The sequence below is a fragment of the Salmo trutta genome, chromosome 4, assembly GCF_901001165.1.
Source record: "Salmo trutta chromosome 4, fSalTru1.1, whole genome shotgun sequence".
NCBI lineage: Eukaryota > Metazoa > Chordata > Actinopteri > Salmoniformes > Salmonidae > Salmo > Salmo trutta.
Genome location: NC_042960.1, coordinates 15445456 through 15466069, shown reverse-complemented (window position 1 = coordinate 15466069; position 20614 = coordinate 15445456). Strand labels below are relative to the sequence as shown.

General features: G+C 46.1%; 1 protein-coding gene and 1 long non-coding RNA gene across 2 annotated transcripts in view; both read left to right on the top strand.

Moving 5' to 3' along the window:
- Window positions 1–20614, top strand: part of LOC115191897 (sorbin and SH3 domain-containing protein 2) — a 78409-nt gene that overhangs the window by 34097 nt on the left and 23698 nt on the right. Inside the window, exons 4-13 of the mRNA XM_029749900.1 lie at window positions 2461–2487; window positions 2669–2790; window positions 3469–4155; window positions 5967–6096; window positions 7422–7582; window positions 8735–8801; window positions 10851–10904; window positions 11182–11392; window positions 11653–11767; window positions 18896–18979. Of these exons, the coding sequence (XP_029605760.1) occupies window positions 2461–2487; window positions 2669–2790; window positions 3469–4155; window positions 5967–6096; window positions 7422–7582; window positions 8735–8801; window positions 10851–10904; window positions 11182–11392; window positions 11653–11767; window positions 18896–18979 (1658 nt within the window). The remainder of the gene's footprint in view (window positions 1–2460; window positions 2488–2668; window positions 2791–3468; window positions 4156–5966; window positions 6097–7421; window positions 7583–8734; window positions 8802–10850; window positions 10905–11181; window positions 11393–11652; window positions 11768–18895; window positions 18980–20614) is intronic.
- Window positions 17119–18292, top strand: LOC115191899 (uncharacterized). The gene is made up of 2 exons (XR_003877784.1): window positions 17119–17823; window positions 17980–18292. It is a non-coding gene; the product is annotated as an uncharacterized LOC115191899 (long non-coding RNA).

The following is a 20614-nucleotide window of genomic DNA, read 5'->3' as shown; positions in this document are numbered from 1 at the left end:
GACCTTTCGAGGGGCAGGAAGGCCACTTTGAAAGTTCCATGCTTAGATTCATAATGACGTCTGAGATTGAATTCTTTGCAAACAGCAACATTTTCATTGCAAATAAGACAGACTGGCTTGGCATTGGGAAAATATGGTAATATTAATACATATCTCAGTGTACGTTCTTCCCTTAAACTTCCATTTTCAATACTTTTTGAGAGCGACATTTTATCTTGCTGTCAAGGAAATTGTTCTGAACAAATGTTGACGTTAAAAAAGTAGTGTAGCGCACAGTAGGCGACGTAGAGCTGTTTTTCCCCACCAATCAACGCAGAGAGAAATAGACAAATTATCATTGAATAGAGACAAGGTGACTTTAGAAGCGAAATAATAATTTGATTGTCACTGAATTTATTATGTACTAATCAGATGTGTTAAAAATGTTACTCAAGTTGTAGTGTAGGCCAATTAACTGTGCTAATATTATATGCTAATTATGTTCTGGCCCACCGACTATTAGCTCAGAAAAGAATTTGTCCCGAGGCCAAACCTATTTGACAAACCCTAGTCTGGTGCACTAATCACTGATACAGGATCAGATATTATGCCATCCCCTATTACTTAAAACCAGGATTGAGATGTACAATGATATGATCCCAGGTCTGTGTTTAAGCACAACTTCTACCTCAAATCTGCTGAATAGAACAAGTTGACAGATTGAAGTGCGGCCTGCCTCAGGCTGTTCGTTTTGGTAACCCAGCTAGTGCTCCATAGGGGGTGAAACCACATGAGAGGACACTTTAGCGTTTTTAATTTCCCTGCCGTGAAAAGTAATGGACCACTCCCCCACGTTGCTCATGGGTAACGTAGTGAAAGACATTTCCCCCGGAATTACAATGCAAGGCAGCGACGGCTTCGCACACGGCGGCATCAGCTATTAACGACATATCCTGCCAAATATCTCCGGATACCCAGAATTCCCTGGGTGAAGGCGTGCAGCGGGCGAGAGCTATTAAGCCTGGCCAGGGATATCAAAACACCCTCCGCACCTCATGAAATTTTCAACGCTCGTTCCGGCTACACACGCGTAGACAGACAGACAGACAGACAGACAGACAGACACACACACACGGGCGTGCACACACAAACACGCATGCACAGAGAAACACTCTCGCGACACACACACAGGCATGCACGCATGCGCACGCACACACACACTTCATCTCCCCGACCCCGACTGTCTCATCCCCTTTTTAATGTATATCTGATATCAGTTTAATCAGTAGGCGAGAGCTAACTTAGCCAAGCCTCTAAAGACTTTGTATTCTGACTGGTCGGGAGATTCCTTTCTTTTCTGCCTTTGTGTTGGCTCCTCTGTCATCAGTTCCCACTCTGCTGCTCTCTCCAAAGCCAACCATAGTCAAACCTATAGGGTTTGAAATAGACACATTAGTTAGGCCGATGTACCGTATGTGTGTGTTCAGTCGGCTCCCCCCCCAGACAACAAACCTCCCCCATCTTCTACAGTAGCGTTTTCCTAAACCGCCCCAGTTACACATATATTGATCTATTCCAGTGGTAATTATTTTAGTCCGCTGTGCTAGAAGATGGAACCACATCAAATACCATCATATGTCAGTATGCAGCTTGGCTATAGCAATATAGTCAATCTGGTGTTATCTGATTCAAATACATTTAGCAACTCCAAATATTTATTTGGTAGCTGTAACTGTTTGTCAGTTAGCCCGTGTTACTTTGTTTTGGGGCCCGTTGAGTGTCTCTAGCTGGTTAGCTGCTGAATGTCCTCTTACCTCTAATAATAGGTTTATAATCAAATCTTCTATTTGACACTGATCCCCTTGAGTGACAATCGAGTTAATAGCAGTTGGGATATGTGGACGGTAACACAGGGTCATGTTCAATAGGGCAGAGCGTGGCAAAAAGTTTTGCAACGGAAAACAAGCATTTCTTATTGGGAAAGTTCAGGTGGTACCTCCCCCTTTCACTCTGATTTGTTGCGTTTGGTGCTGAATGAACACGACCCTGGTTTCTATCTCTCTCGCATGCTCTGGGTCATAATGTCCTGGCTTTGTGTCTCGGCTCCATTGGCTTTTGAAAGGGCTGCGTTCAGAAGGGCACAACGTTGAGATGAGAATAGATTGTGTAGAACACAACCTTGGGGAACATTCTGATAGAACATTCTGACATTGTGTAGAACAGACATTATTAACTGTATCCCATCTATGTATCATTGAATTGTTCCCTTTTCCTTCCCTAAATGTTCCTCTCGCCCTCTTTTCAGCAATCTGTCGCGTTCATTTGGATATGTATTCAAACTACTGAACCCACCATTCAAATACATTGAATATGTAGTCAAACTACTGAACCCACCATTCAAATGTCTCTTTTGCTGCATATTGTTGAGGATCATGCATACCAAAAGTAACATGTTAATGTGTGTTTATTTTCTCCTCACAGGGATTGAGTCTCACTCATCAGATTCAGGTAACTACAGTTCAATGTAGTACGTCTTGACACAATTCTCATATCCAATTTATCTTGGACTGTTAGCTGTGAAAAGGGATACACCATGTGTTGGCATCAAGGGGTCTAGTTGTTGTGTAAGGCCTGTTACCTATAATTGTATTATGAGGTGTGTGTGTGTGTGTGTGTGTGTGTATTCCAGATGCTTGGAGGTCGCGTAGCACCGACGGCCTGAGGAACGGCGACGACGTCAGTTCTTCCCTGGCCGCCAAGGGCTTCCGCAGCGTCAGGCCCAACCTGCAAGACAAGAAGTCCCCCACGCAGGTGAATACACACGTTCGCACACACACACACATACTCTGCATTGTTGAATTCCTATACAGCTTTTTAATATGCTTAATCAGTTTAACCAGAGTATTCACACCACACTGATTTGATTTCGGTGGCAAAGCTATCATTGTTGAATCCGTAGTATTAAAGCAGTATGAGTCATTCTTTATCAGGGAGTTTATAATGTGAATAAATCCTACCGTGTTATTCCTTCATTCCTTCACCACCAGTGCCTCCAGATCATTTCCCGTCAAGTTTTTCTGTTGATTCAAGTTGATATGTTGTTTTCCAGCGGCTGTAAAGAGACTAATCAAAGATTCCTTTCATCCTCCAGAGGAGTGTGTGTTCAGTGTTTATGCGTCATTTGAGGAAGATAATAAACGCAGCAAGGAAGCGGCCTGCTCCACACATCCCTTCAATCTTCTAAAATGATCTTTATTTGATTCCAGGCCACATTTTGACGTTGGCTTCAAAGTGGAAAATAAATCGCACCACAACCTCCTAAAATATTTACAACAGAGAGGGAAAAAATGAATATATTCCAGTCAAGGGTGTATTGTTCTTGTATTATATTTTGACCTGGATTTTGTCTGTCTCATATCTTTATTTCAATCATTCCATTGATCAACAATGTTTGTTTGCTGTTTTCTCTGATTCTAATTGGCTGCGTAGGCTGTCAATCAGGTCCCCCTCCCGCCCCCTAGGAGAGAGAGCTACCCCTCCCCCGCCACAGGCGCTATCCCCCCCTCCTACAGCTCCCTCCTAGCCGAGACACTCGGACCCGGGATGCTAGCCCTCTCCAACGAGAAGGCCGTCCTCAAAGAGTCTTACACAGTCAAGAGCACGTCTTCTTACTCCCACCATCAGAGTACTACCACCACTTCTGCACCCCAACCCCAATCTGGACCCGAACCCAACCCCCAACCCCCACAAACAAACCCTCAGTCTCCCCTCGCCAACCCCATCCCCAATGACACCAGCGAGGTCAAAGCCTCCACTGCTACTTCCTCCACCACCACCCAGCTTCAGGCTGCAGAGCGCAAGGTGTCCTCCCTCAGACTCACCCCCGTCACCATCCCTGATCCCCCCTCCCACCAACCCATCCCCCAGCCTGAGACTCTCACCACTTCCCTTCCTCCCCCTAGCCTTCCCCCCTGTAAAGACTCCTCCATCGGCCCCCAAAGCCAGCACACAGCCTCCCTCTCCGTCCAGATGGCCCCGCGGAACCCCAAACCACCGGGCTCCAAGGCCCCTACCCTGGAGCCCAAGGCCCCAGTCCCGGCTTCTGACCCTGGGGAGGGCAGGAAGGTGAAGGCCCCCCCTCCAGTTGCACCTCTACCGTCCGCAGCGAATGTGGTGGTACTATAACTGAGTTCCAGTTTCCTAATCGACCTCCGTCAGTTATTCTTCAACAGCACCACTGTGGTTTGTCAGGCACAACCAACCAACCAACCAACCAGACTAACTGGGATTGTGTGCGTGTGTTTGTGCGTTTGTCAGGGGGATGGCCAGATTTAGAAGCGCAGTGTGTTTTGTTCAGTGTCCGGTATCTTCATACACAGTGATTGCACTAATCCAATCTCTTACCCCACAGTGAAGATAACAAGTCTGCACACTATAATGCAGTGTGACAAAACACCACATAATTTCCTGTCACACAGTGTCACCTCCTGTCCTGTTTGAACCACCCAACCATGCACAGCCGCATCAGTTTAAACTCTCTCACCCTCCCTTTCTTCCTCCTCCATAACTCCCTTCCATCCTACCAGGGCTCGCCTCCTCACCCCTGCTTCCCCGACCACAGAGCCCGGCGCTCACCTTACAACCGCCAAAGCGCCGACTCACTGGACTACCTGGCGGGCCTCAAAGCCCTGTCGCCCACGCCGTACGCCCCCTCCCCATACGCCACCTTGGAGCGCGGCGGGGGGGACCAAATGGACAAAATTGGCATAGTCGGCGAGGTTAGCATTAGTGTGCTTAGTGCTGGTGGAAGTATGGGGGGCATGTCACCCTCGCTCTCCCCAGTGACAGTGTCAGCGCTCAGCCAGTACTCGTCCTCCACGGCAGGCCTCCTGGAGGAGCTCCAGATCTGCAGCCTAGACTCCCCCGGCGTGTCTCCCACACCCTCGCCCACCCTCAGCCACATGTCGACCTCCGCGTCCACCGCGGGCACCGACGAGGCGCCGCCGCTAACCACCGCCGATGCTGCCACTAACGTAACTATCCCCACCCCACCCCCACAACGTCGCCAACTACTGGCTACACCAAGGAAGCTTGAGTCCCCCCCCCCCCAAACCTGTTACCCACCCAGATAATCCAGTGTTTACAAGCTCCTCCAACTAATCCACTCACCCGTCTTGAGTGAGTCACTCTTGTATGCCCTACCCCCTTGTCCCACTGTCATAACATCTCCCTTCGCACTCTTCTGATGGTTTAGTCTAACAACGTCTTTGTGCACCGTATAATCCCACTTATGTAACGTGTCTTTTTGTGTGCGTTTCTCACATACCAAAATGTGAGGATTTGTCCAACTGTCATTAACTCTTGGGTACAACAACTTCTTTCCTATGTCTGTTAAATCATTGCGTGAGTTTTGATTTTTGGTCTTTCAATGTGACAGTGATGTGACACAGTCTTCTATGTTTGCACCGTGTCGTTTCTAACCAATAAGGACATCCCTGATTTGAAGTAAGCCCGTGTTTGTTGACTTCCAGCTACTCAACTACTTCCTTTTGACTAACCTGTTTATGTTTTCGCTGATGCAGCACGATTTTCCAATACTGTCTGTTGCACTCCTCTCCTAACAATCAGATGGACCTATTTCACTTTGGTCCTTAAAATCTACTCGTATAGTCATTTCAGTCTTACTGGTAACCTATTTCTTATTATAGACTCATCAATTCTTAGTAGCGAGTCTTTGATTCTTCACCAGCTGATAACATTATGTGGGTGTCTGTCTCATCAGTTTTGACAGCGATAAACGTTTACCCTCTGGTTCTGATGTCCCCGTCTGTCTGTCTGTCTGTCTGTCTGTCTGTCTGTCTGTCTGTCTGTCTGTCTGTCTGTCTGTCTGTCTGTCTGTCTGTCTGTCTGTCTGTCTCTGTCTGTCTGTCTCTGTCTGTCTGTCTGTCTGCTCTCCCTCTTTTTCTCTCACTCTCTCTCCCCTCCAGGGCCAAGCTATTCAAGTGGCTATGAATGGAAGTGCGCCCCACCCCCAGAGGCCCTCCTCACCCCCGGCCTACCCCCCTCTCCCCGCCTCGTTCAGCCCAGGGGTGGTTCACATGCAGAGTCGGAGCGCAGGTGAGAGCGGGGATGCCGACCTGTGTCAGCCTGGGCTGATTTTAGAATTTTTCTTGACTTGTGTAAGCAGGCATTTGCTCTGCTATGAACCACAATGCCATATTGCCGAGTCCACCTTTAACAAAATAATGAGCACAGAATAAGGCTTGACAAAAAAAAAAATTCAATCAACCACTACATAACCAAGAACTCTTACGCTAAGAACGATCCTGAACCACAATGTACGCCTCCACACAAAGTAAGCCAATTGAATACCGGTATTCAGACGTCTGTGAATGTACGCGTCGTCACGCCACTGTGGCGATTTTCCTCAACCCATACTTTGACTTTGTTCTGGTGTTGATCCCCTCACTATTACTGCCGCCCAGAGGTAATGGCTCTTTAATGCACTTATCTAGTTAGTTGATGTAATGGGACTATTGAGGTTTGCGGTATATGATGTATTTACACCCATTAGAGGCAGACGGGACCTAATCGATAGGGGAACACAGTGGAAAATGAATGGCTGACAAAGTGGACCTGGCAGTGGGAATATGCTTATCGGCGCATAACTCGAATCAGCGTTGCACAGCCCTACATTTACTATGATATACTGTATATACTGTATACACACTGAGTGTACAAAGCATTAGGAACACCTCTTTCCATGACACTGACCAGGTGAAAGCTATGATCCCTTGTTGGTGACACTTCAATCAGCGTAGATGAAGGGGAAGAGACGGGTTAAAGAAGGATTTTTAAGCCTCGAGACAATTGGGTTTTTCACGCTCAACAGTTTCCTTGGTGTATCAAGAATGGTCCACCACCCAAAGGACATCCAGCCAACTTGACACAACTGTGGGAAGTATTGAAGTCAACATTGGCCAGCATCCCTGTGGAACGCTTTCGACACCTTGTAGAGTCCATGCCCCAGACTATTTGAGGATGTTCTGAGGACAAAAAGGGGGGCTACAACTCAATGTTAGGAAGGTGTTATTGTTTTGTACACTCAGTGGATATCTCTAATAAACTGTTTCCCCACTACTCTGAAGTGCTTGGCTAAACAACATTGTGGATAAGAGTGAGTGTTTGTGTGTGTGTGTGTGTGTGTGTGTGGTGAGGGGCTGCTGTTTAGTACGTTTGTGTGTGTGTGTGTGTGTGTGTGTGTGTATGAAATGGAGAATATAAGGAGAGCGTGTACGTTTGTGTGTTTTCTGGGCCAGCCCATCCAAATCCCTCACATCACTTCACTGTCTTCTCTTCCTTCCTCCATCCCTCTATTCATCCCTTTTTTCTCCTCTTCTCTCCCCTTCCACATACTACACACATACACACACACCATAAAGAAGGTTCAGAGTCAGTGATGTCGGGCCACACCAGCGTGAGCAGCACGGTGCCCCTCGCCCGCTTTTCAGAGGAGGAAAAGAGGGTGTCAGTCATCAAGGCGCCCCACTACGAGGGCATCGGCCCCGTGGATGACACGGGCATCCCCATCGCCATTCGCACGGTGAGGCGAGGACCCACGCAGTCATACACACGCATGCATACAGACGACAAGACAAGCGCAACAAAAACAACTCTTTGGACACGTACTTTAAGAACACATTTTAAGAAGGCTTAAAATCTCTGTTTCATTTTAAGTGGGATGAATTTCGCTGCAGAGCAGTAAGCCTATATTCCATATCTGGTGGTCGTTGACGGGGGCTCTGTCCCACACGGCACCCGATTTTCCCTTTCTAGTGCACCACTTATGACCGGAACCCTATGTAGCTTGGCCAAAAGTAGTGCACTATGTAGGGAACAGGGGGCCGTTTGGGATGCACACAATGTGTGTTGCGGAGTTTCATGACACGCCGTTGTGTTTTTTTCCCTCGGGGAATGTGGAGTACCTCTGGCCCTGACTATCCCTGTCTGATATGTGAGCAGGGCCCAGTGGGAGGAATGCTTTTGAGATGTCAGCAGCTTTAGACCCCTTATTCAGAGCCCTTTCTCTCTCTCTCTCGCCCTCTTTCTCTCTCCCTACCTTTTTATGTCCGCTAGCTATAATTAGGGACTTAGTCAAAGTCATCGTTATTGTACTACAGGGCAGCCTTTCTCTCTCTCTCTGTGTGTGTGTACCCACATCCGAGTGTGTATGTATCTCAGCCGTCTATAACAATACTTCAGACACTAGTCCTCGCTCTATTGTGAAGAGCATGGAGAAGGGGAGCGAGGCAGAAAGAGAGACAGATGCGCTGTGCGGAAAATGTTTCTGGCCCCTCGCTGGTAACCATGGTATTAGCGGGGGTGTAGCCAGGCTCGGGCCATCTGGGTACGTCTGGTCAAACACACACACACACATACGCACACACACACTGGACTCAAAACGGACACTTTTCTGCCTAGTCAGGTCGCAGTTGCGGTCAATGCTAGCGACTGGCCAAGAAATGAACTTCCCCTGTCAGAGGATGACAGATGACTGTGTGTGTGGGAGTGTGTGTGCGTGACAAACAAAAACACGTGGCTATGCACACAGACTTTTCTTTGCTACGTGTCCTGTCCATCCATCTATCCATCCATCAATCCGCCTCTCTGGCTGCCCGTCTGTCTGTCTGCCTGCCTATCTGGCCGTCTGTCCGTAGCCTACATTGATTTCTGATTGTTTTCTCTCTCCCCACAGACGGTGGATAGGCCGAAGGACTGGTACAAGACCATGTTCAAGCAGATCCACATGGTTCACAAAGCAGGTGGGGAGATGGTACACTGTGTCCATTGCAATGTGTACGGTCACATCCCATTTTATTTGTCCCATGCGCCAAATACAACCTAATAATACTGTGAAATGCTTATTTTACAGTCTGTCATTACTTGCTGTTCACCTAGATTGGTCACCTGGAGTGTGTGTGTGTGTGTGTGTGTGTGTGTGTGTGTGTGTGTGTGTGTGTGTGTGTGTGTGTGTGTGTGTGTGTGTGTGTGTGTGTGTGTGTCATGTATGTACACTATATATACAAAAGGATGTGGACTTCCCTTCAAGTTAGTGGATTCGGTTATTTCAGCCGCACCCGTTGCTGACAGGTGTATAAAATCGAGCACTCAGCCATGTAATCTCCATAGACAAACATTGGCAGTAGAATGGCCTTACTAAAGAGCTCAGGGACTTTCAACGTGGCACCGTCATAGGATGACACCTTTCCAACAAGTCAGTTTGTCAAATTTCTGCCCTGCTAGATCTCCCCCGGTCAACTGTAAGTGCCGTTATTGTGAAGTAGCCGCAAAGGGGTAGGCCACACAAGCTCACAGAACGGGACAGCCGAGTGCTGGCGCGCATAGCGTGTAAATATTGTCTGTCCTCAGTTGCAACACTCACTACCGAGTTCCAAACTGCTTCTGGAAGCAACGTCCGCACAAGAACTGTTCGTTGTGAGCTTCATGAAATGGGTTTCCATGGCCGAGCAGCCGCACACAAGCCTAAGATCACCATGCGCAATGCCTGGCGTCAGCTGGAGTGGTGTAAAGCTCGCCGCCAGTGGACTTTGTAGCAGTGGAAACACGTTCTCTGGAGTGATGAATCACGCTTAACCATCTGGCAGTCCGACGGACGACTCTAGGTTTGGTGGATTCCAGGAGAACACTACCTGCCCCAATGCATGGTTGAGGAGGAATAATGGTCTGGTGCTGTTTTTCATGGTTTGGGCTAGGTCCCTTAGTTCCAGTGAAGGGAAATCTTAACACTACAGCATACACTGACATTGTAGACGAGTCTGTGCTTCCAACTTTGTGGCAACTGTTTGGGGAAGGCCCTTTCCTGTTTCAGCATGACAATGTCCCCGTGCACAAAGTGAGGTCCATACAGAAATGGGTTGTCGAGATCTGTGTGGAAGAACTTGACTGGCCCGCACAAAGCCCTGACCTCAACCCCATCGAACATTGTTGGGATTAATTGGATCGCCGACCGCGCGCCAGGCCTAATCACCCAACATCAGTGCCCGACCTCACTAATGCTCTTGTGGCTGAATGGAAGCAAGTCCCAGCAGCAATGTTTCAACGTCTAGTGGAAAGCTTTCCCAGAAGAGTGGAGGCTGTTATAGCAGCAAAGGGGTGACCAACTCCATATTAATGCCCGTGATTTTGGAATGAGATGTTCAACGATCAGTTGTCCACATACTTTTGGTCATGTAGTGTATGTGTGTGTGTGGATGGACATGCATGTATTGTGTTTGTGTGTGTGTGTGGGATTCTCTCTGTGTGCCCTTGTTGAGCCAGAACACATTAGACGGAGAGACAGAGTGTAGAAGGGGAGAGACTGAGACGGATACAAGGAGGGCAATAGAAAGAGGAAGAAGAGGGAGGGACTGAGTGGGAGAAGCGGCGTCTAATCGAACCTACAGATAGACTGCCGCGATCTCTGCTCCGTTGTGTGGGCTTCACCAAATCACATAGTCAATACAAGGCATATTTGTACTTAACAACAACACACACACACACACACACACACACACAGCTTATTGTAGTTCTCAAAGGATAGCGTCAATAGTCAGCCCTTCATTATCCTGAGTCCTTATACTTTGATCTTCAGTATTCACCCTGCTGATAAGCTACCTAGGGAGCCTTAGTGTGCCCACTGAGGTTTTACCTTAGACGGGCAGAATATTTCTGCAGTGATGGAGGTATGGAATCTGTATATATATGTGTGTGTGTGTGTGTGTGTGTTTGTATGTGCACAAATGGAGGCAGGGAAAAGGGTGCTCTTGGCAGGGGGGTGTGTGTTCTGCTCACCTTCTTCCGTGTTTCTACAGATGACGACTACGCCGACTCGTACAACGCCACATACACTGTCAGCGGTGACAGTGGTAAGAGTCTCAAAGATCTCTTGTTGAAGATTCAAATGTATGCTGCTGGTTCGTCACGTTGTCCTGTGTTCAGGGACAATGAAAACACCTGACTCACAAGAATGCTTAGTTTACCACGCCCTTCTTCTCCTTTCTTTTCACTCTTTCTGTCTTTATCGCTCTCTTTCTATTTTTCCCACCCCATCATATCTCTCTCTCTATTCTTCCTCCACCTCTTTCTCTCTATTTTCTCTCTCTCTCTCTCTCTCTCTCTCTCTCTCTCTCTCTCTCTCTATAGACACATATGGTCAGTCCTCCAACCCCACCGTGGCCTACCCTCCCCCCAGGACACAAACGTACCGGCCCCTGGCCAAGAGCCCGTCGGACAACGGAGGCCCCGGGACCTTCAGGGAGCCCTCCCCCGTGCCACCGCCACCCCCACCCAAGCCCTCCCTCCTCCAGCTAAGGTCCAGAGACAGCGACCGGGAGCGAGACTCGCCCGACACCATGTAAGACACCGCGGTCTGGTTTTCTTTCGCTTGGTCCTAGACCAATGGCCTGTTAGTCTACATCTTAGGCTTAGCCTTAGGCCTAGTCTGCAATGTAGGCCTAGACATAGGCTTTGTCCTTATCTAGGCCTAGCCACTTGAGATCCTCACCTTAGGTGTTACCCTAGACCTAGAACCTAGACCTAGGCTAGTGGTGGGCCTTTGACATCTTAAACTAGGTCCAAGATCACACTGATGTCTTGTATTTATTTTTGCGCCAGGAATCAGTGGGGCCCTCCCGATAGGAAAGTGGACACTAGAAAGTACCGCGCTGAACCCAGGAGTATATTTGAGTACGAGCCCGGGAAATCATCCATTCTGGAGCAGGAGAGGCCGGTGAGTGCCCAAAAGCACGTCTGTCACTTTTTCTTTTTTTATTAGCTTACATCAGGGCGTCAAACTGAATTCCCGGAGGGCCATGTGTTTCCTGTTTTTTGTTATTCCCTTTCGATTGGTGTCCAATTAGACTGCCAGAAATGAATAAATGAATCCAACAACCAGGTGAGGGGAGTTCCTAACTAATCAAAGGGAGGAGCGAAAACCCGTTGACACTTAGCCCTTCAGGAATTTAGTTTGACACCCCTGGCCTACATTGTCATTATCTAAGCCATTTAAAACTCCCCATAATCACCCTCTAATCTACAGCGTCCTTGTTTCCTAATAAGCGAGTGATCTCCAACTCTCGGTCCTGGAGAGCTAAATGGAGGTGTAGGCTTTTGTTCCTGCCCAGCACGAATACACCCGATTCCAGATATTAAGATCCAGAGTGAATAAGAGGTGTGTTTTTAGAGCTGGGTTGGAACAAAACCCTCTACACACAAAGGCTCTATCTACAGGAACGGAGTTGGAGACCCCTGACCTACGCTCTAGGAAGAGGCCTTTAGAGGTGCTGTACCTCAACCATTAGGGGGATAAAGGCATTTCTATTACGTGTCCTGAAGTGGTCGAACTGACTGACTGCTATTTTGGGCTGATATGCTTGTTAAGGTTGAGTAGGAAAGCAATTATATAACAGTGGTATTTTTAAGCCCGAGGGGGGATGTATCCTTGAATGTGTATTTTTAGAAAAGTAATGGCCTTTGAATGTTAATAATATAGATGCTCTGTTAGTGAACTTAAGTTTCGTGTTCATGTCAAGTCTGAAATTAGTCGTAAAACTAATTTAAGAATATTAATGTCCCATGTGCTTTATATGCACATTTATTTATATAGAGTGCATTCAGAAAGTATTCAGACCCCTTGACATTTTACACATTTTGTTACAGCATTACAGTGCCTTGCAAAAGTATTCATCCCCCTTGGCGTTTTTCCTATTTTGTTGCGTTACAACCTGTAATTTAAATAGATTTTTATTTGGATTTCATGTAATGGACATACACAAAATAGTCCAAATTGGTGAAGTGGAATGAAAAAAAGTACTTGTTAAAAAAATGTAAAAAATTAAAAACAGAAAAGTGGTGCATGCATACATATTCACCCCCTTTGCTATGAAGCACCTAAATAAGATCTGGTGCAACCAATTACCTTCAGAAGTCACATAATTAGTTAGATTGCACACAGGTGGACTTTATTTAAGTGTCACATGGTCTCAGTGTATATATACACCTGTTCTGAAAGAGTCCCAGAGCCTGCAACACCACCAAGCAAGAGGCACCTTGAAGACCAAGGAGTACAGATCAGGGTTGGGTTATAAAAGAATATCCGAAACTTTGAACATCGCATGGAGAACCATTAAATACATTTTAATTTTTTTTAAAGAATATGGCACCACAACAAACCTGCCAAGAGGGCCACCCACCAAAACTCACAGACCAGGCAATGAGGGCATTAATCAGAGAGGCAACAAAGAGACCAAGATAACCCTGAAGGAGCTGCAAAGCTCCACAGCGGAGATTGGAGTATCTGTCCATAGGACCACTTTAAGCTGTACACTCCACAGAGCTGGGCGTTACGGAAGAGTGGCCAGAAAAAAGCCATTGCTTAAACAAAAACATAAGCAAACAGGTTTGGTGTTTGCCAAAACGCATATGGGAGACTCCCAAAACACATAGAAGATGGTATTCTGGTTAGATGAGACTAAAATTTAGCTTTTTGGCCATCAAGGAAAACGCTATGTCTGGCGCAAACCCAACACCATATCTCATCATCCCGAGAACCCTATCCCCAAAGTGAAGCATGGTGGTGGCATCATCATGCTGTGGGGATGTTTTTCATCAGCAGGGACTGTGGTCAGAATTGAAGGAATTCAGAATTGAATTGAAACTGGTCAGAATTGAAGGAATGATGATTGCGCTAAATACAGGGAATTTCTTGAAGGAAACCTGTTTCAGTCTTCCAGAGATTTGAGACTGGGACGGAAGTTCACCTTCCAGCAGGACAATGACCCTAAGCATACTGCTAAGGCAACACTTGAGTGGTTTAAGGGGAAACATTTAAATGTCTTGGAATGGCCTAATCAAAGCCCAGACCTCAATCTAATTGAGAATCTGTGGTATGACTTAAAGATTGCTGTACAGCAGCGGAACCCATCCAACTTGAAGGAGCTGAAGCAGTTCTGCCTTGAAGAATGGGCAAAAATCCCAGTGGCTAGATGTGCCAAGCTTATAGAGACATACCCCAAGAGACTTGCAGCTGTAATTGTTGCAAAAGGTGGCTCTACAAAGTTTTCACTTTGGGTGGGGGGAATAGTTATGCACGCTCAAGTTTTCTGTTTTTTTGTCTTGTTTGTTTCACAATAAAAAATATTTTGCATCCTCAAAGTGGTAGGTATGTTGTCTAAATCAAATTTAATTCCAGGTTGTAAGGCAAGAAAATAGGAAAAATGCCACGGGGGGTGAATACTTTTTCAAGCCACTGTATTTTAAAATTAATAAAATTACTTTTTTTCCTCATCAATCTACAGACAATACCCCATGATGACAAAGCAAAAACAAGTCAATCGTTTATTTATTTTTTTTGCTATGAAACTCGAAGTTGAGCTCAGATGCATCCTGTTTCTGTTGATCATCCTTGAGATGTTTCTAGAACTTGAAGTCCACCTGTGGTAAATTCATTTGATTGGACAGGTGTGTGCCTTTCCAAATCATGTCTATATAAGTTCCCACAGTTGAAAACCAAGCCATGAGGTCGTAGGAATTGTCCGTAGAGCTCCGAGACAAGATTGTGTCGAGGCACAGATCTGGGAAAGGGTACCAAAAAATGACTGCAGCATTGAAGGTCCCCAAGAACACAGTGGCCTCCATCATTCTTAAATGGGAGATGTTTTGAACCACCAAGACTCTTCCTAGAGCTGTCCTCCCGGCCAAACTGAGCAATTGGGGGAGAAGGGCCTTGGTTAGAGAGGTGACCAAGAACCCGATGGTCACTTTGAGAGAACTCCAGTGTTCCTCTGTGGAGATGAGTACATTCCAGAAGGACAACCATCTCTAGGCACCAAGCAGGCCTTTATGGTAGAGTGGCCAGACTGAAGACACTTTTCAGTAAAAGGCACATGACAGCCCACTTTGAGTTTGCCAAAAGGCACCTAAAGGAATCTCAGACCATGAGAAACAAGAATCTCTGGTCTGATGAAACCAAGATTGAACTCGGCCTGAATGCCAAGCATCATGTCTGGAGGAAACCTGGCAACATACCTACGGTGACTAGTTGGGATTGAGGGAAAGATGAACGGAGCAAAGTACAGAGAGGTCCTTGATGGAAAACCTGCTCCAGAGCCCTCAGGACCTCAGACTTGGGCGTAGGTTCACCTTCCAACAGGACAACAACCCTAAGCACACAGCCAAGACAACGCAGGAGTGACTTCGAGACAAGTCTCTGAATGTCCTTGAGTGGCCCAACCAGAGCCCGGACTTGAATAACTGCTGCCAAAGGTGCTTCAACAACGTCCTGAGTAAAGAGTCTGAATAGTTATGTAAATGTGATATTTAAAAAAAAAAAAATGTATTTGCTTTGTCATTATGGGGTATTGTGTGTAGATTGATTAGGAAAAAACAAACAATTTAATTCATTTAAGAATAAAGTTGTAACATAACAAAATGTGGAAAAAGTCAAGGGGTCTGAATACTTTCCCAATGCTCTGTAGGCCTAGAAGCAAGCTTGTATTTGGATTTCCATAAAGTGTACCCATTTAAACGTATTCAAAGGACAGTGTTTACTCCTTTTAAATGGATTCCTTTTCACACAATCACCTTCCTGATGCCGTCAAAACTGAAGCAGAGGTTTTGTGTTGTTGTGCCCAAGTAAAGCAATTGTGTATAGGCTAGAAGCAAGGGGAAATAATGTCTAGATGCATTTACAGTGGAGATCAGGTTAATGAATTGGCTGGCTGGGCTGATGGGACACTGGATGTGCAGGGATTTCTCAGATGGAACAGAAAACAAAATGTTTTCGCGTCAAAGGCTTACCAATGCTAAACTGTTTTTTTTTGGTATGGCTTAGAACACGTCTCAACCAATCACAATGCTTGTTTTGACCAGCCCATTGTAGAAAATAATTTTAATATAATTTACATTCTATAGTGTTTCCTTATAAAGCATTTCAGTGACCTTTTTAAAAAAAGAAAATGATAATTATGGACCACAAAGGCAAAGGATTGGAATCTTCTTTTCACTCCCCATCTGTGTGTCCCCCATTGTATTGGTGAGGCTGGGGTTATTTGCTTCATGGAATTGAGGGCAAGAGGTGAAGTGAGGGGATAGTTGTGTATTGTGTAAGATGTATTGGACTGGACAACCATCTTCCTGGAGAGCCTGTCGCAATGCAGGGTTTTGCTCCAACCCTGTTGTAACCCACCTGATTCAGTTTGGAGCGACATCTTGCAGGAGGAGGGTCGGCCACCCACGTGCTATTCTGTCTGCTCCATGGACTTGAGGGTGATCGTTTAGGAGAGAGAGAGGGAGTTAAAGGAGGAGGGGGGGTGAAAGTTAAGTACGTTGTTTAGCTTATAGCAGTCAAAAACGTGTTTTAGTTTCTGCAATCATAAACATGATTTTCCTGCGTTTTATGTATATTTCCACACTATAGAATAAAACTGTAAAATTGTGGAAATGATGATAACGCTCTTTTAGTGTAAGAGCTGTTTGAAAAGGCTCCCTGAAATTTCTGCCTGTTTTGATGGGATGGAGTTTTGGCCTGCTTGGTGACAAAATAGTTAATAGACCAATAAGAAAGATAGTTCCAAACCTCTGTCAATAACAGCTAGTTTTCAGTTTTCCCCTCCCCACTCAGAACACTCCCGGACAACTAGCTAAATTATTGCTTGAGAAATTGCTCTTTGCTAAAAAGCTATTTTTGTTTATTTTTGATCATTTAAATTGAAAACAATCACAGTAACGTACTTAATTCTAACCCAGAAATGATTTGATATTGAGATTAAACGGTTGCATTGGACCTTTTTTAATGTCTTTAGACTTCATGGCTTCCTCCCAAAGGGCACCCTATTCCCTATAGCAATGGTATTCAAAGTCGGGGTCAACTGCTCTATAGTGTAGAGAATAGGGAGCCATTTGACGCACACCCTAATGTGGGAATCAATCCACGTAGAGCACAGGGAGAGGAGCATGCGTGGGGAATATCAATGAGTCAGGGATGTCTGGAATGCGGGGTGAGCTATAGGCTCCCTCGTGAATCCCAACTACGCTGTCCCGCTCCCCGTTTCTCTAAAGGAAGCCACGATAAACCATGTTTCTAGCCTTCGTCACATCACCTTGGTGTGTGCGTTTCTGGTCGTGGTGTGGGTCTCTCCGCTGCTGATGGGGGGAAAAACTAGTTCGCACGCACATCCCCGCCTCTGGATACGGCCTCCCATAAAGAAGGCTATTATTAACATCTTGTGGTCCACTTCTTGGATTGTAGTCTGATCACTGCCAGTCGGCGCAATGACTGGAAGCCTATGGGTAGCTACTAGCGTGCTAGCAGATACTGTACCCATAGACTTCCAGTCAGTGCGCTGACTCTAGTTACCGTTGACTCGCGAAACTACCTCTTAACTTCCCTCATACTGGACACAGATACATAAAAATGGTATCGCACGTGTTCGTCTTGACTCATTTCTCCAATTAGACATGGAGAAAGCAATGAGAGTACAGTCTCCTCCACAGTGCAATTCACCTCTTCCTGAGCTAAAGTAGCTGTTTTGCAAGTCCAATACAAAAAAGCCATTTCCCCCAGCAGCTCGTATACTGCATTTCCCAGTAGACACGGGTGGTAAATGTCACTGCCAGTCTGCAGTGTGCCGGGCACTGCAGTGAATCACTCCTCCGCTCCACAGTAAACCTCATGGAAAGTGACTGAGGAATTAAGCCCCAGAGCTGGTGCGTAGGAGTCGTTCTAGCACTCTGTAGTCCTTCGGGAGAGGAGGTGGGAGAGCGACAGTTCCTGTATGTTCTGTTATGGTGAGTTTTGCTACAGGTGTAAAAGTTAACTTTTTAATATTAAGCTCTATAGTATTGGGCAGAGTACATGTTGGAGGTTTAAATGAGACTTTTAGAAAGAATCAAATCATTTATTAATAGTTAATCCAACGTTCCTTTTTTACCTCACTTACTCAGGACCACGTTCGGCAGGATGCAGTGGTGTGGAGCGTTTAATTCTGCGGATATGGCGCTGTTCTGAACATTCAGTCGAATGGTGTGATTGTAATTGCCCAGAGGGTGATTTCGTATGGTGTGCTGCACAATTTCAAAATGGTCACGACCATATTGATCAGGTCACACCCACCGAACGAACCTCGAAAGACCGTTTGGCGCTCAACTGGGGGCGCGTTCGGCAGGACCTGACGTTTTGAAACATCCAGATAGAAATGTACTTTGTAGAACAAACATGACTCTCTGACATGTAGAATAAAGAATCGCATTGGCTCTGTTCGTGGAATTTCTATCTGCAACGTTTGATAATGTTTGGCTACTTGAACGTGGCTCAGGTGTGCTGAAATGAACCAGAGTTGTATAGGGCTGATGACAGGAAGATGTTGCCCTCTGCTGGAGTAGTCTACACATTACAACACTTTTTCTGCTCTGCTTTGGTGCTTTATAGTAAATGACTGTGTGGCGTCACAAGCTAAAGGCAGCAAAGACCCTTCATACAGGACTGTTCAACAGCGCCAATGTTATATCTTTACCGCTCAATTTAATTGACCGTTCTCCTACAACCCATTTTTCCACTATTTGAATGAGAAATATGAAAAGTAGCTAGGTAAAATGAATTGCACATCAATGCTTTCTATGACGAGCGTCATAGTTAGCCCCCCAAAATAATTTGTGTAATGGTGTGTGTGCCCCGGTAACAACACTGATTTTGTCTCTTTACCCTGGTGTTAAACTCTCCATCTGGACCCACTCTTCCCATCAACCCCTGCAGCCGTGCGCTGCACAGCCCAATCCTAACCATGATATCCATTTCGCTCTGTGCTTTCTCTTCCTCCTCTCTCTCCCTCCCTCTTTCTTTGTCACTCTCCGCTCTCTCTAGACCTATAAACTAAACCCAGATGACATAGATTTAGAGAACGAGCCTTGGTATAAGTTCTTTTCCGAGCTGGAGTTCGGCCGTCCGGTAAGTGAGGGTCCGTAACTCCCACCTAGGCACCCCCCAACTTAGGTATACCCCTCTCCTCCCTACTCCTCTCTACCCGTTCTGTCTTCACCCCGCTGTAGCCGGGTGGGAATAATGTTGTCCAAGTCTCGGACTGGAGAGCTAGTGGGTGTGCAGGCTTTTCTTCCAGCCCAGCAGTACCTACCTGATTCAACGAAAGGCTGTTTTGTTTTATTTCACAACCCGACACTAACGCATAATGAGTCAACGGTCTTCAGTCTGGACAGAGATTGGTCGAATCCGGCGTGTTAGTGCTGAGTTGGAACAAAGGCATGCTCACCAGGAGCGGAGTCTGGGGTCCTTCCTGTTGTAGTTGCTTTGGCATGCTGCTGGGTGCTGTGGTGGTCACTGTGGTGGTCGCCTTGTGACTGGTCTTCTTGTCTCTGCATTTTGGTGAGTTGGTTTTGCGTAGTGTGGCCGTCTCGTTATCAGCTGGCCTCGCGAGACGTTGAAAGCTCGAAACACTGCAAAACAAAACACTGCAAAACAAAAGTCCCAAGTTAACATGGATTGGTCCTTTCACCACAAAAATCCTCTTACTAAGGGATACCTCTCTTCCTACATTGTATACTTTCCTATTTTTCACCAACAAAATTCAGGTTATTTTGCAGTGTGCTTACCGCTGTTGATAAGCTAGTGGAGCAGCCGGTAGAACTGAGCAGAACAGACATCAATTGAAATAACATGCTAATTAAAATCGACAAATGAATCAGCAGCATCTGGTCAGAGCATCGTTCTGCGCCGTTCTTCATGCTCCTCTTGTATGTTGCAGCTTGTGTGGTTTGTTTCTGTTAGCCAGTTTCGACATTTTGTTTTCTACCCCTTCTCCCAAATTGTCAACTCATTTACTCCTCCTAAACTTTAGGCAACCTAAGGCATTAAAGGTATTGGATTGGTGTAAACTTGGGCTGGATTGAGTTCCTGTTTTCCACCATATTCCTTGCACCAGTCCCATTCCTTTGAAATCCACGAGAGGAAGTGTACACTTTGGGGAGAAGGGCGAGAAACAATGTTTGTCGGTCTGTTGTTAGGTTGCGGAAATTGACTTATTCAGAATGTTCAGCTAGAAATATGCGGTCTAGAAAAGACACGACTCTGATGTCATGCAGAATAAGGAATGATCAGATTTATATATGACATTTCTAGCTGTAATATTCCCAAGAATAAACCTGAATAAACCCAAGACAACATACTCTGAGAAAGATAGAAAAGGTTCCTTAATGCACATGGCTGGAGGTTATTTTTGAGAGGGATGGTTCCACCCATGTCATGTTTTAGCTAGTCCGTCTTCACAACCGAATCACTGCTCTGTGGTGCATTATGTCCTTCGCTCTGCTTTCTGTCTCTTGCTCCCACAATCTGTGTGTGTGTGTGTGTTGCTTTGTGGTTATGGGTTTGTAGATGTGCCTAGCAGTAGTGAGTGTGTGTTGGAGCTCACATAATGTACTAGATGTGTTCAAATAGGCTTAATCATAACTGCAATGTGTGTTTGTGTGCATAATGTGTGTGTGTGTGTGTGTGTGTGTGCAGCACGTCTGAAGCTCGTCAGTCTTCAGTTCCTCTGTGTGCTCTAACGGATGTCACTTTCCTCTCTTG